At 40.4% G+C, this 17,017-nt stretch overlaps 1 protein-coding gene and 1 pseudogene across 2 annotated transcripts in view; one reads left to right on the top strand and one right to left on the bottom strand.

The window, feature by feature from the left end:
- The window catches only part of LOC148020861 (3'-5' exonuclease-like), a 92,366-nt gene extending 75,742 nt beyond the window's left edge, over positions 1 to 16,624 (bottom strand). Inside the window, exons 1-2 of one of the 2 annotated variants that reach the window (XM_087698650.1) lie at positions 15,866 to 16,624; positions 5,166 to 5,293 (exon numbers count right to left, since the gene is read on the bottom strand). In XM_087698650.1, the coding sequence (XP_087554776.1) occupies positions 5,166 to 5,293; positions 15,866 to 16,460 (723 nt within the window). In that variant the 5' untranslated portion in view covers positions 16,461 to 16,624. The remainder of the gene's footprint in view (positions 1 to 5,165; positions 5,294 to 15,865) is intronic. The other variant, XM_087698649.1, reaches the window with a different exon arrangement.
- LOC148020862 (uncharacterized) lies at positions 14,717 to 15,683 on the top strand (annotated as a pseudogene).
- Positions 16,625 to 17,017: the final 393 nt, after the last annotated feature.

The raw sequence follows: 17,017 nt of genomic DNA, 5'->3' as shown, positions 1-17,017 counted from the left end.
TTGGGCATAAGCTCTAAACCAACAACTGCTCCAAAGAAGACTTGAGACCCCAAAACTTATTGTGTAAGGTTCAACCAAGTCTTAAATTTGACCCATTGAAGTGAGTCTTTGTTAGCAGTCATGTTTGTCATGTCTTGTCATCTCCTGCCTGTGAGCCTCAGTCTGAGTCACACGAGGACTTTAGGAACTCTGACTTGTCTATCACTTGTTTTGACGGAGGAGGTAGCTCATTCTAGAGCACTCAGTTTATTGCATTTCAGTGCATTTTCTCCTCCAGTCGGGATTTTATGTGCATTTCCCGGGGCAGTTTCTGCATTCTTCAGCCTGCCTCACCTGCCGGACATTGTCCACCCTTTCCGGGATTTTTCTGAGCATTCCTGGCATTTTTACCAGCATTAAATGCTGGTCGGACATATTTATGGCCTCAAATTTTAGGTTGGCCAGTTTTTGGGTTTTTTGGCTATTTATAGCCATTTCCCACTTGGCAGTCAGTTGTATTAACATCTTCCCTCCTTCTTTGGCGGTGCACACTCCGACTCCGTCATCTTCCTCCGTCTTCGGTGTTGCCGTCATCATCAGCCTGATCTAGTGCCCTCACTGACGCTTCGGGCTGCGTGCACGGACTGATCAGTCCATTTCAGTGTATTCAGTATTCATTTCAGTCAGTGCAGATTTTCTTCCTTCATTTTCTGCTTTCTCTCTCTCTCCCTCTGTGTTCATGTTTCTTCTTCCGTTGCGCACTCTCACAGTCTTATCATTAAAGACATTCTTGATAGTCGCAACTACAATGTGAGCGTTGTCACGAGGACGTATAATTTTGAGGTGCTCTAATCTTGTCAATAGCATTTAATTAAGATATTAATCAAATGTGCAAGGTTGTTTAGCACATGTAATGCACATGTCAATTATCTCATGGTAACAAGCCAAGGACCTTGAGGATGCAATGGGTATCAAAGGCAAAAATTGTGATAAGTTATGCCAACAGGATTTTGGTGGTCAATTGGTGTCAGTTTTGACCCTTTGACAGTTGTTTGGCCAATAAGTGTCAATGGTGACACTAGGGACTAGCATTAATTAATTAATTAATACTAGTCTAACAGTCAACAAAGGTTGGGGACCACTCCAGGTTGCACATGGCTTTGCCAATTTAATTATGGATAGGCACATTTAATTTTGGGCAAGGTCAGAAGGGTTGAAATTCATTTTCAGGGTTATTTAATTTTGAAAATTAGATAAATAGCTAGATAATGCTAAAAAATGGGTTTTCCACGCTACCACTTGGCCAAAATGTCCATGAATTACAGCAACCTGAAAATGCATTTCAACAACCAAAAATGAGGTCTTGACATTCCTTTGGATGTGGATCCATTACCTCATAACATAGGTCATTGGGTGAGAAGGTTTACACATGTCAAGAGACCTATACAGAGGTTTGATCCCTCTTTGGACTGCAATTTACTCACAGATGAAGATAAGTCTCTCACATATAAAGAGGCATTATCTTGTGAGTTAAAGAAAAAATGGAAGCTACCTATACAAGAAGAAATGCAATCTTTGTATCAAAATGATACTTGGGATTTGGTTCCATTGCCCAAAGATAGGAAAGTTATTCCTAACAGATGGGTCTATAAAATCAAGTGTGTGGATGGCAAACCCAAATACAAAGCCAGGCTTGTGGCTAAGGGTTATACACAGAAAGAGGGGATTGACTTTCCAGAAGTTTTTTCACCTGTTGTCAAAGTGACCACTCTTCAGGTATTATTTACTCTTGTAGCATCTATGGATCTTGAACTTGATTAGATGGATGTTAGAACTACATTCCTGCATGGTGATTTAGAAGAAGAGATGTACATGAAACAGCCATAGGGCTTTGTTATGCTAGGGAAGGAGCATTTGGCGTGTAGGCTTAAGAGAAGCTTGTATGGTTTAAAACAAGCTCCTAGACAGTGATATAAAAATATTGATGCCTTCATGCTCTCACATGGGTTTAAAAGAAGCAATGCAAATCACTGCTTATATATAAAGAAGGATAATGATGGAAGCCTTATAATCCTTGTGCTTTATGTGGATGATATGCTTATTGCTGGTAAGCATAAAAGCCAGGTTAATGCATTAAAAAGACAACTGAATTCAACCTTTTCCATCAAGGACTTGGGTGCAGTTAAACACATTTTGGGCATGCATGTGACGAGAGATAGAGAGCAACAACTCTTATTTCTCTCACAAGAAAAGTACATCAGCAAAGTACTTAATCGTTTTTCTATGGCAAATGCTAAGCCACTCCGTATTCCTTTACTGTCATACGTTAAGCTTAGAAAAGCAAATTGCCCAAAAGATGATAAGGCAGCTAGCTCTATGAAGAGTGTTCCTTATGCTTCAGCTTCTGTGTCACTCATGTATGCTATGGTTGCCACTAGACCTGACATTGCTTATGCCATGGGAGTTGTGAGCACGTTTATGTCAAATCCTACCAAAGTACATTAGGGAGCAGTGAAATGTATCTTCCAATATCTTAAAGGCACACAAATAAAATGTATTTGCTATGGAAAGAAAGGATACGTTAGATCTATAGGGATATTGTGATGCAAACATGGCAAGTGACTTCGATACTCGCAAGTCTACTAGTGGGTACATATTTACCTTGACTAGCCAAGCCATTTCTTGGTGCTCTAGATTACAAAAGATAGTAGAACTTTCTACCACTGAGGCTGAATATATTTCAACCACTGACAAGAAGCTATTTGGCTTGGTTGTTTGGTCAAGGATTTTAGGCTGCCCACCAAAACACATGTACTTAGATGTGATAGCCAAAGCGTTGTATGCCTAGCTAAGAATGTCATGCTTCATGCACGTACCAAACATATTGATGTGCGGTATCACTTTATCAAACAGGTTCTGGAAGATGGTCTAGTCACATTGACTAAGATCAAAACACAAGATAACAATGCAAATGTTCTCACTAAAAGACTAAAAAGGCTCAACATGAGCATTGTGTTCGCCTAGTGGGAGTTGGTTAAGGTTCGCTAAGGACCTTTAGGTGGAAGGTTGTTGGGTGTAAAGGCCCTTTTATTCAATCCTTGACCAAACAACCAAGCCAAACAGCTTCTTTTGAAGCTTCAATGGCTGAAATATATTCAGCCTCAGTGGAAGAAACTACTACTATCTTTTGTAATCTAGAGCACCAAGAAATGGCCCCACCAATCAAGGTAAATATGTACCTACTAGTAGACTTGTGAGTATCCAAGTCACCTGCCATGCCTGCATCACAATATCCCTACAAATATAACATACCCTTTCCATAGCAAATATATTTTCTTTGTGTGCCTTTAAGGTACCGAAAGATGAATTTCACTACTTACCAATGTGCTTTGCCACGATTTGACATAAACTTGCTCACAACAAGTGTATGGAATATTATTTGCAAGTTTATTGGTCCGTTCCATTCCGTTGAGGAAGAAGATAATCGTGCATCACATGGCAAGTTTGTTCATGCTAAACATTTTTTAACATCATGGTATACCACAATCTATTATAAGGGACAAGGATCCTCGGACAAAGAGTTTGTTTTGAAGAGGTATTTTTAAAAACATGGGTACAACCCTAAAGTTCTCTTCTTCTTCTCATCTGCATGGACATGGGCAATCTGAAGGGGCAAATGCTAGTAACTTATATCTTTTGAAATGTTGTGTGTCTAAGCATAAGGCCAATGGAAACAATTTTTTGCCACTTATGGAGTATACTTACAACAAGGTGTACAATTCCATAGGCAATGCAAAGTTTGAGATTGTGAAAGGGGGAAAGAACTCGCTCATTTCACATACAAAGGATACAATCTTTGTGGCCAACATGTACCTTAACAATACAAATGAAGCATAGACTCAAGTGAAGCTAGCTTTCCAACAAACTCAAGCAAAGCAAAAAAAAGTAGTTGACTATCACTACAACGCTTTAGCATTTCCACTAGATAATTAGGACTTTGCTATATCTTGATAAGGCTAGATTAAAGAAAAATAAAGAGAATCCTTTCCCTAAACGCAATATGAGGTACTATGGTCCTTTTCAAATGTTGCAAAGAACCAACGAGACAATAAAGCTACTTGATTGGAAGATCCACAATGCCTTTCATGTACGTTTTCTTAGGCATGTCCAAAGTGATGTGCTTGAGAGTATCACTAATGAAATGCAACCAAAGGTTGAGGAACTTGAGTTCTTGGTTCCTAAAAATATATTGGCACATAAGGAAAGGAAGGTCAAGGGTAAAGTATTCAATTGGTATTTGGTGAAGTTTCAAAACTATGCACCACTTGATGCAAAGTGGATGGAGGAGGAAGATTTGGCAGAATCACCTCATTTGTTACAACTTTACCCCGATAGTTTTCAATTGGAGCAAATTTGGGTCATGGCTTAGTCAAGCTCAATAGAGTGCAAATCTAAAGCAATGCCAAATGCTAAAGAGGGGCCAGTGCTTGTACTTACTTGGTACAAATATGCTTAGAGATAGAGAGGTTGTTTGGACATCTTTCAATTTCCATATAGGTACAATGTACTGACATCTCTTTGAAAGAAAAACATCAAAATGGATCAATAGAATAGAGAGCAATGCTAATGCCCTCTTACCCTAAGGTAAAGCTAATCAATATTACGCTAGGGGTTACAACTTAGAAGATCAAGGCTTCTAAGAAGAACCCAAGGTATAAAGATACTTCCCAATAAATATAGCATTAGTCACCCAATTAAGTGGTTTTTGCAACAGTGTCAAACAAGTGTGCTATTTCAATAGCATGACACCAACGTCGCACATTCACATATTGTATATTCAAAATCCCAAGCATTACTCTTTAACTTGATTAATATTGCATCTTCCTGAGAAATTATTTGAAGCCATAAAATTTGATAGCTTTTGATGGCATGTTATATCTTAAAGTTATTGTGAGATATAACAAGCATGGCTAGTCACATTACCAACAACAAATGTCATAATAAAAGTAGCCTAGTGAGGAGAATGCAAGAAGTATAGCAATCATACAAGTTACAAAAACTATACATGCAATGTTTTTAAATTCAATATGTTTTTTATTTTAAAAACCATTTGCAATCCTTGAGTCAAACGGGTTCGTTAAAGAAAAATCTTCCTAAATGTCTATCATAAAGAAAAGCATGATTACCTTAATAAATGAAGGATCCTCAAGAATAATCCGCAAAGAAGATGGAACACCTGAGTAAGCCAAATGGAAGACTTCACATTGCATAGCATCCATGCATAGTTGCACCACAGCAACCTTTCCTCTATCATCTACAATACATTATTACATGATCAACTTGGAATAATGATTCAAATTGCATTGACTTTAAAAATAATTTTTAGTAAATGAAGAGAACAGAACATCATTGCAAGATGCAACTTCTGACTAACTATTATGAGCAGATGATGCACATAAGGTTAGATGTGAGCATATACAGGATTGAACCTAGAGCATAGATCAACATGTGAAGATATGCTAGGATTTAGACAAAGAAAACAAAGAATGTATGAACACTACTGAAACACAATTAACTCAAACAGACACAATAAAATGCAAACCATAAGCGCAAAACGCAAAAATACAAACACAAACAGAAAAGAAAGAGAACTCTAAAGTGAATGAATCAATGTCGTAAATGAATGAGAGAATGTACAAAATGCTCAAGGGCAAAGCTGTCCAACAGCAGGTGGCTCTCATGGGAGCAAGTTGAGAGGGGGGTCAATGTGTGTCATCCCCCAGAGATGGACCCCAACTGTAGTAAGGCTAATGAAGAAAACTACTGAAAACACAAAAACAACCTATTGTAAATACAAACACAAATCAGGCTGATGCTAGAAATGGAAGGGCAGCAAGCTGGAAACCAAAACATAGCAGTCTCTAAGGCTGAAATTGGTAAACGCGGTAATATACCACTTAAAGATGATGGCAACAGATCACCAACAGCAATGGGAGGCTAGGCAATAGCTGTAAAATATGCAGCAAAAGTCATTGGGGGCTAGACAACTAGTGGAAGAGGGCTGATGGCCAAAACTTGCAAGACAAGGATACAATTGAATGGTGGGCAGCCTATCTATTTATAGATGTGCAAAGATCCTCCCAAATTAGGGTTTTGCTTATGGGCAAACTCTCTAGGACCACGCACTGTTTGATGAAACTTTTGGTAATTTTGGGGTTATTTTAAAGAGCTAATCAATTTGTAATGCATGTTTTTCATCTTAGTACCCCCCCTCATGCCTAAAACTACAACCAAGAATGAGCTAGAAGAAAAGCTCAAGCCCATTTTTACCGCAAGCAAGGCATCGGACAAAGGGTGCACATCGGCTGCATGATGGTCTACCAAGACTACAAAGGTAATGGTTATCTTACCAAAGGAGCCCAAGTGATCACCCAAGAGAGGCTAAGGCATCGAGCAAAGGGTGCTCATTGGTTGCCCAATGGCCTACCAAGACTACAAAGGCGATGGTTAGCTTACCAAGGGAGCCCAAGTGATCACCCAAGAGAGTCCAAGGCATTGAACAAAGGAGGATCATCAAGTGCCCAATAGCCCACCAAGACCTGCAAAGGCGGATGAAACCACATTGAATTCTTTTTTTTTTTGGCAAAGATATGGTTTGTGGCAAATCAAGTAATTGTGCTCTAGAGGAATAATGAAAAGGGATGGTTAGATCCACCTCATTACAAAAGAGACAAACTATCCCCACCACTATGGATGTTGGTGACAAAGAAAAAGGGAGGAGTATGTAGATGTGATGGTAAGGTGATGAAAGAACCACAGCTAGAATAGCTCAGGATCCGCTCAAGGTGCTTTGCACAATGAGAAGCATAGAATAATGCTACATGATGAGAATGGGCATGAAACAAGTGCCACTTAGTGCCCCTCATGGAGAAATTGTTCACTTGCCCATTGACAAAGATGATAATGACCATGCAATATAATGAGAACATACAACACAGAAGGGAGACCGATGTCAAGAATAAATGCCAAGACTTACTAAGAAAGGGTAGGAAGCCCCTCTCAACTACGGACATCAATGCCGAAGAAGGAAGAGGAATCTAATGTCAATCTTCGTATGCTGCCAAGAACCATGATGAATCTAATGGTGAAGATAGACCTAACACCCCTTAGCCAAAATGACCAAAGAAGAATCATCCTTCTAGGTACGCAGAATGTGCCCATACTTGATCTCAGGACAAGGCTCCGATGCTAATCAAGTGGCATAGGCAAGCCCAAATCTCAACCTCAAGAGAGGGATCCATGCTAGTTGAAATGCACTGAGAGAGCAATCCACTATGCAAATAGATCAAATGGATAAAGAAGGAAAACCTGACCCTCTCCAACTAGAAGAGCAGGGAAAAGTTAGCCACCAAGGCAAACGAGATGTGCCCATACTCGATCTTAGCAGAAGGCTTCAATACTAACCAAGCGTCCTAGGTATGCCTGAAACTCGACCTCATAAGATGGCTCTAATGCCAACCAAGAATACAAAGGCACAAACACCAAAGCAATATTCCACCTGTCATGAAAAAATAAACATGAAGTGTAGAAAATGATGGTTAAATGATAAAAACACCTCAATTAAAAGGAAAGAAAGACAACTGCCAAGAGAAGGATTCCCAAGACCCAATCTTGAGAGAAGGTACTATCTTCGTCTCCATGCTAGTGGAGGTAATACTCACCAAGCCAAAACCTGAAAGACAAACCTTCAGCCCATGTAGGACCTCTAATGTTAGTCCTAAAACAAAAATATAAAACCCAGCATGAAAGAATCAAGAAAGAAACCTACATACCAAATGTTTCATATTGAGATGCTTAGGATATTGTGCTAAAAGAAAGCTTGAGTGAGTATACAATGCAACAGAAGACTTGAAAAAATAGGGCTAAGCCCAAAGAAAATGTAGCCTAACTAGCCTAAGGTGCCTAAGGATAACCTAGAACTCCTAAGAGACTAGCCTAGGGGAATGTAAGGACCAAACCAATTAGAAATACTACAAGGCACTAACTAAGGGGGAGATCCAAGATCCACCACATCAATGGTCAACCACTAATGAACATGAATATCAAGGGGTGGAGAAATTGCACTCTCCCTGGGGAGGACCCCCTCTCAACCTCCTTGGAGTCGCACTACCACTACCGAAAGAGGCTAAGCCTGGTTTAGGAATGGGGATTGGATTCAGCTTTGGTGTCGTTAGAAGACCCTTAGTTGGGGATGAGGTGATTTTGAAATACCCTTGGCCTTTGGGTGACAATGGTCATCTACATTGCCAAGTTTCTCGAAAAATATACAAAACCTATTCTTTTTAAGCAAGAAGTACCACGAGGATCTTTGTGAGGGTGTGAGTGTAGCACTCCCTTTTTTCTTCAAAGGAGACCAACCATCAACATTGTAGCATGGTGCATGTTGAGGGTCAATCAGGGAAGGCGGAATTGGATCTAAATGCGAAGCTGATTCTGTAACCAATCTTCCTTCCGTGGATGGGTTATATATCCCTGATTACAACTTAATTACAGCAGCAAACAATTAGTGCAAATCTGAAAATACAAATTTACCTACTGATCTTGGACAATGCACACCTGATTGGCCCCAAAATTGGCACCCCTTTCGGTATTTCTTTAGCTTTATTGAGAAGAAGTTGATTTAGAATGGGATTATCCCAATCCCTTTCGATATTTCAACCCCCCTTGCTGTTCAAAATCACCAGCAAGTCTTCAATCTGATTTGCCCCTTGATTCGGGCATACAATTGGCCTTCGTCCGCTTTGATGGAGATGGAAAATGCCCCAAATTCAATTATTTGCTGGTCCCTCCACTTGAATAGGCTAAAAACGGCTTCATCCCTATTGAATCCAAGTCTTGGAGGTTCCAATTTTTGGCACGCTTCTCAGGGCTGCTGCTAAACCCTAATTTTTGCTGCAAATTAGGGTTTACAACAGAGAAATCTGAAATTTCTCAACCTCCAAGAGTCCAAATGCTGAGATCTTCGGAGCAAGGCTGTGAAATGGCTGGGAGATGAGAGAGAAGGCTATAGAGAGAGAAAATTCAGAGTTTTGTCACAAAGAATGACTAAAAATCAGTCAAATGCAGCTGTTGCCCTGCCACAACAGCTTGTAAATGCAAAGAACTGCAGAAAATCAGTCATTTACTACTGTTGCCCTGTCTCAACAGCCTGTAGATGCTGTCTCCTACTATTGATTGGTCTTCTCATCCCCTTGGCAACCTCAAAAGGTCCTCCAATGGCTGCAAATCAGACCAACAGCCTCTCTCTTATAGGTTGAATTTATAAAAATGCCTCTCCAGCCTCTAAAGACGTTTTTCAGTGTTGCATGAGCATTTTTGACAAGTGGCAACCTTATCAAATGGTTTTTCCAGCATTTTTCATAATTAAATATTAATTTTCAGTCTTTAAATACTGAAAATTAATCTAATAATTATTTCGGTACCCTGAAAAATAATCTGACTAGCCAATAATTAAATTAGCTAGGCAACTTCCATTCCCGAGTGTCTCTGCACCATCTTTGACCATCAAATTGGCATTAGGTACCATTAAACGCCACTTCTCTAGTGTCACCAACTGACATTTATGGCCAAATGGATGACCTAGGCTAACAACTGGCACCAAATACCACCAAGTACTAGTGCGGCATAACTTATAGCAACTTTTGCCTTTGACATCCCGTGATTTCTTCGGGTCCCGGGCTCGTAAATTTACTTTAACCCCAATTGCACCTCACATGTGTCACATTTACTTGATCATGTGATTAAAAATTAATCCACATGTTAAGTGAGGTTTCAAAAATACATGTCCTCATGACAGATTCCTTTCCACTCCTTGTTTCCTTCTAAACTTCTAAACATCTTGGACGTCCATTCGTTATGATGATGATTCATCTCTTCATTCTTCCTCTTTTGCTTTTGGGCACGACGACTAACAAAGCATTCTTTCCCTTTTTTCTCACCTTCATTACAAACCTAGGAATGCATTCCTTTTTTAATGAAAGTTTGGGAATCTGAAATTTGGGGCTGTGTAAAGAGTTAATCAGTTTATAACGCATTTTTAGCTCAAAAAGTGCAGTGTGTATGTCACTCTCCACAAATCTCTCACTCACAAACTGAATACTGACAACCACACATGGCAGCCCATAAACAGGCAATAAATGCAGCCTAGTTGGCCTAGAAAACTAGGCTGACCTGGTGCTTGACGGGCAATAAATGCCGCACGCACTTTTGAAGCTGCCCAACTATCTTGGGTGACCTATCCGACTGCTTTTGCCGAGCCTCCTTGAATGCCTGCCCAGTCAACCTGTCCACCATATGTGTCCTTGTATAGGAGCCGATCCTGTAACAACCCCTCTCATATCTTGGATGGGTTATGAGACTAAGGGATCTAGAATGCACATGTAATGTGGCCTGAGGAAGAGCTTTGGTGAAGAGATATGACAAATTGTCTTTAGTCTTGCAATGCTCCACTGTGAGTGTACCATCGAATATCTTCTCCTAGATGTAGTGATACTCTATATGCTTGGTCCACGCATGAAACATAGGGTTCCAAGCAATAGTTTATGCAACACTAGTCATCACATAGAATGGTAGTAGCATGACTTGGGACAACCAAGCTCACCTAGCAATTTGAAAAGCCACACGACCTCATGTGGTAATGCACGCCACTTGATACTCTGCCTCTATAGAAAAAAGGACCATCGTGGATTGCTACTTGCTAATCCATGAAACAACAATCAAAACCAATGAGAAACAGCAGCCCATACTTGAATCTGATGATTGAGAATACTTGCCCAATCAGAATCAGCCCATCTGCAAAACACAATGTCAAGATCACCTGTGCAAGCTGGAAAGAACAAACCACAATCCAGATTCCAGTGTGCTCTTAGGAAATTGCAAAATCCTCATAGTTGCTTGCTAATGAGTTGAGTTTTCTTGGGCTCACTCATAAACTCTGCAAGATGGCCAATTGAAAAGCATAGATTTAGCCTCGTGTTAAGAGGCCAAATAATCAATAGGTTGTCATCCCAAAAGCTGTAACTCCTGAACAAACCACAATTGAGAAAGGAACCCCCCCTCAAAATGTCATATCTCACAGCCAAGAAAGAAGTATAACAAGCAAATAACCATAATTGTGATATATTGTTTTGAACACCAACTTCACTCCAATGACTTTGCATTTGGCTAGTTGAGGCACCAACTCGAATGTGCTATTCCGCTAAATGGCCTATAATTCTTGCTCCATGGCTCTCCACCAATGGCCATGCTGCATAGCTTTGCCAACTTAAGTCAGGTTCCTAAATACCATGGCACATGTCATCAACCCATAATCAATGTGCAAAAACTCTCAAATGGGTCTGACATTGACAAGATTGTCATGGCCCATCCCACCACTCCTACTACTCTAGGACACCCTCACTGCCTATGTTTCTAAGGGTTTGATGAGCCCATTGGAAAGTAGGCTGAAACTCCTCCCACTTCACTATCTTAGATGTTACACTCATCATGTTCCTCTATTTTGGTGTGAATGCTCCCTTATCCACAACCACTTTTACCTTCTAGCTAGAGAAGGGTTTTTTCCCATGTGAACACCCATTTATGGTGTGATACCATAGTACCTTAGGGATTATATTTCCATTCACTCATTCTCACATGGTGCGATACAATAGTACCTTAGGGATTATACTTCCATTCACTCGTTCTCGCATTGATGGATGTGACATTTCAAACTCTTCTCTCTTGTTGTTCATTGTTCATTGTGAGTGTATGTGTGTGCGTGCATGCGCATGTGCACACACAATTGAGATTGATATGGGAATCAAAGCCATACCTTCTCTCCGCCACCACCACAACGACCATTGAGCCTCAACCTCAGCTACTTTCTTCCTCACCTATTGCTATTCTCAGCCATGTCATCTGCCTATGTCTGCTGCCTACCTATGTAAGATTTGTCACCTACCTACTCAAGATTCAATGCTACTTGCTTGCAACACTCGCCCGACTTGTATGTGCAACAAGACAGCCAACAGTGCTAACAGCCAGCATGTTTGACTAGACATCTAACATTTATGCACAGCCTTTTCACCTGCTGCCAAGATCTCCCAATAGTTTACAACCTACAGGTGGGCCTAACACTAAATCCCCGCATCACTTTAGAACCTGCTTGATAACTTGACACACAAATCCTCATTTATTCAACCTCGATCATCCAATCATGACTCCTAGACTGACAACGCAGATTCATAGATTGAATACGATTGAGATAAGTGCTCCAAGGGCACTATAAAATCGTCATTGAGTGGGGGGTAGTACCATTGTGGTATGGTAAGGCTGTCATTTCTTGCTCTTCTCCTCACGATGACATTATGACCATGAACTGCTGCTATCCTTCTTCTCACTACCATTTGGAGTTAACACATGATCATACAAGCCATCATTCTTCCCTTCTACTCTCTAAAAACCATGCGAGAAGTCTTGGGGCTATTGAGAGCTGAAGTACATTCAAGAAGACTCAAGCTGCTACAAAGATCAACACAGGAAGGATTTTGACAACCATGTTGGCTCAAAATGAATAAATAAACTTCCTCAAGCTTTGGAAGGTTGCTGGCCTTACTTTTCTCTTACTTTGAAGTTCTATGTGCTTGAGTTATAGTTTACAAAGTGTTTTTTCTCTATTAATATCCTCTACTTATGGGGAGCTAAAGAGACCTTTCCCTAGCTCTTTTTGAAGCCAAGAAGATAAGCAAGGAGGCTAATCCTTCAATTGATTAGTACCCTCGAAAAGGAGGATTATCTTGAGTTGAAAAGAGTATAGATGGGTGGGCACTTGGCTCTATAAATTTGTTATTTTAGAAGGCTAAATGTGGAAGGTTGGAGTGGTTTTCCCTTGAGTAGATCTTCTAAGTTGGAAGTTGAAGATGAGTTCTTGGAGTCTTGATATGTCAACTGAAGTATTTTTCTCTAACACTAATCCTATGAGCCAACGAAGATATACCTATCATGTGTTGTCCTAAAGAAATGTTATAAATGTATGCTAGTAACCCATGTATTTGATCATCTATCTTGAACCTAGGATTCAGTCTATCCATGTTGAGGTCGCCCTTTGAAGTTGTACATGAAACACACTCCTCGTAGGAGCACTTTGTGGTGATCAAGACCTTGCAACCACATCTATAGTACCTTGTTACAAAGGGATGCATGTTTGATGCATTTTAAGCATATTGTACCAATATAGCATTTGCTTGTGAGTTTCTAACATATAGTCGTAAAAGAAAGATGGACCTCTATATAGTCCTAGTTTTGTCTCCTACTCTCTCTGCTACAATACTTTATGGGTGCCCATATATTGAGGTGATTTCATAGCAATTCTCTGATGAGTGCACTCTCATTCTAGAGTTGTCATCTTATATCCAAGATGTTGTAATACCTAAAGATCTACCTGAAGATGTTTATGGCATTTTTGTAGTCCTTGAAGAGCACTTTGCTACCCACTCCTATCTATATTGACAATCTCTCTGCCATGGCAATTGCGAGGAACTCATTGTTTCATGCTTGCACTAAGCACATTGAGGTGCATTATTATTACGTCAAAAAGAGAGGCCTCATGCAAGGGAGACTGACTTTGTTTATGTCCCTACACAAAGGACAATTTGACAAATGTATTTACTCAAGCTCTTCCAAGAGCAATGTTAAAAGCCTTCCTCAAGGCATTAGGCTTACTACTCTACCATTTCCTATTCATGTTCACATCCTTCACTCCAGGTGGATTTGCTAAACATGTTCCTCGATTGCTCTGGTGTAAGTACTTCCTTGTCTACAAACACTTTTTACCTTCTAGTTGGAGAAGGTTTTTTTCCATGTGTGAACACCCACTTTGGGTGTGGTACTATAGCCCCTTACAATTTGTACTTTCATTCATGCAGTCTCACATTAGTGGATGTGACATTCCAACACTCTCATCTCGTTTGTTCACTATTCATTGTGAGGATGTATGCATCCTCTACTAGAGCCTCATCCTCTCATGGCTCAATGAATTGATGGTTGTAGCGACCAACTATCACTTGGATCCCCAAAACAAGGTGCTTACCTACCTCCGAAGACAAAAACTCTATGAAGCATGCATCCATGTTGGTGTGAATGTCTTGAGTCTCTAGATCATACAACCTATATCTGACTAACTAGGAGTCATAGCCCATGAATAGATATCGTGATGCCTTCTAATCCATATAACATCAAACTTAATCAGCATCCCTAGGCTGTAGATCTTGCTCATTGACAAGAGGTAAGCCAAGACAAAGCACATAGAACGCCTCTAATGTGAAAGCACCTCCATGCCCTCTCCAATGCCACAAACAAAGAATAAAGCATTATCGCATATAAAGACATTGCCTTGCATGAAATGCAAGTGCTCAACACCTAACTTTGATGAAATCATGTGGCAGGAAGTACCATTGTCCACAATCCATTCCTAGCATATTATTCATTCACACATTCATCTGACCATTCTACATAACTATCGCAAACAAAGACATTGCACTGTATGGAACGCAAGTGCTCAACACCTTCCTTTGATGGAATCGTGTGGTAGGAAGCGCCATTGTCCACAATCCATTCCTGGCATATTATTCATTCATACATTCATCTAAGCATTCTACATCTTAAGTTCCAAACACACTATTTGTCATACCCTTTGTACACACTTCAAATGTTTGCACCAATAAAATGTATAACATATAACATCTAGTGCCTGAGCTATGTGAATAAATTGTGGATATTGTGGCATTATGTAACTGCTATGCATTCCAATGTGTTATGTTTGCAAGAGCATAATCAACATAGTTTGGCTGGACAATATGGATTCTTTGCTGACCATGATATCTTCTATGTTGGATTAGACAATTTTCGGGTGTATCCATGTGACTAAGGCATGATTCGCAACCAGCTGTGGTTCTAATGATCAGCATGATAGATGGTTGGTAGTACAATGCATGGTATAGCAAGATGTGATATTGCAGCAGTCTATGCTTCACATAAACCTGGCATTCGTGCTCCAATGTGAGATTCTGCTGGAAATGTCCTTGGAGAAATAATGCACTGATATATGGGGATTGCCATAACTTTTCTCATCATGATGATAATACCCCTCATCATTCAGATATGCTCTGTATGATCTATTGAAATGCAAAAATGGAATATATAATCGCCACACTAAATGTGATGGTTTTGCAGAAAATCTTGCAATCATGAGTCATGGCTTACACTTTTCATCATAATGCTTTACTAATTACTGGCCTTGATTGGATAAATGGTATTTGTTAGATGTAAAGTGTGGGTGGATTATTTCATCAAATTATAAAAACTTTCTTCAATATTGCTAGGTCTGTTTTTGATATGCCTTTAAATGATACACCTCTATCATGTCAGAGATAGCAACATGTAAACAGTTGTTATCTATCACATCAACAATCTCAACATATGGTACAGACTGGCCTCTGTCCTCAATAGCAAATGCTTGAGAAGATCTGGAGTGTGCGTGGCATATTTTTGTCTTTTGAATGCAGACCATAATTCAAGGTTATGATAAATGGTTCGTCGAGAAAGCAAGTCAATACTTATCATTGGAAAGATCTCAAATTCAATCTCTACATGAAACTCAGCCACATTAGACAGTTGGATATTCTGGAATGGCATATCTAACTAGAATGCATCAACATTAGGAAGAGATTTATCAAGCATACCCAGGTCTTCTTCTGACAATGACTAAAGCATGTTCTCTAATGTGACTCTTGCGCATATTTTTTGTGCTTTAGATTAACAGACTTGAAATTAAATTTTTCCCAATTGTTACCTGTAGCAAGATCAACTTTCCACTCTGCATCGAATCCAATATGTAATGAAGCACCCTTGGCAGCTTTCTCAGATTCCAAGCGTCTTAGCAAATCAGACGCAGCTTCTTCCCCTTCTGACATTGTTCTGGTATATATAATCCGGTTTCTAAAACGCAAATAAGGATCATCATCTGTGGCAACGTTGTCCTTTGAACTGACAAGAGGAGACACCCTCTGTTCACTGACTGCTCTCCTCTCTAAACTGGCATGTAACCCTGGAGGGTTGCCATTTCTCCCGCGACCACCATTATTGTCATCTGCATCACCAGATTTTCGGACGCAATTATTTGAAGTGCTTAGTTTGCCGTGGGCTATGGGGCTGTGACCAATGACAGTATCCAAACATCCGGAGGTGCTGGAGGTGTCAGAATAGGCCCGGGTAGTTGTACAGTGCAATAAATAAGTGCTAGTGTGGCAAGTCCTTGTCTTTTTGGCTGGTGGAGGGGAGGGCAAACGAAGACTGCCATTGCTAGCTGCAGCTTCAGCTTCTGATATGGCCTTCTCGAGAGCCATAAAGACATCATCGTCCAGAACCTCCAGAGAGATGGTAGACATAGTGAGAGCCCCACCGAGTCAGTCCACAATGCAATATTTGCCTGCACTGCACTGCACTGCACTGCTCTGCTCCCCATATTATTGCGGTAACCCACTAAGGACCTGTCTCCACCAGCTATCAGGCTGCCAACTTCTTCCCAAAACTGGAGGTTCCCATGCCACATGGGTGAACCCTTTCGAGCCAATCTACAAAAAGGTTCACTCCCAATTTCACACGTGTAGACTTTTCTATTGGCCAGCACGGCCGTTCGTGTTTCGAAAAATCATATAGTTACTAGGCGCTCCGTGCCTAGACTCGCCCCAACGGGGCGGGCGCAATTTTTGCGGGCGGGGGCGGGTGCTGGACACGTGGCACCAGCCCCCGCGTTCTCTTTTTCTTCTTGTGGGGGAGGTGGGGGGCTGCCACGTGGCACCCGTCCCCCACCTCTCGTTAACTAATAGTATAGATTGTATCAAACTAAACCTAATCAGTTTTAGGTACGTAGTTGTAGTAATATATAAATAGATATTACTCATTATTAAATATTTAATTATGTAGTTGTTTAATTATTTTGGAG

Source organism: Lygodium microphyllum, chromosome 18, assembly GCF_053477565.2.
Source record: "Lygodium microphyllum isolate KBCC chromosome 18, Lygodium_microphyllum_v1.1.10, whole genome shotgun sequence".
Taxonomy (NCBI): domain Eukaryota; kingdom Viridiplantae; phylum Streptophyta; class Polypodiopsida; order Schizaeales; family Lygodiaceae; genus Lygodium; species Lygodium microphyllum.
This window is presented reverse-complemented; position numbering and strand designations above follow the sequence as displayed.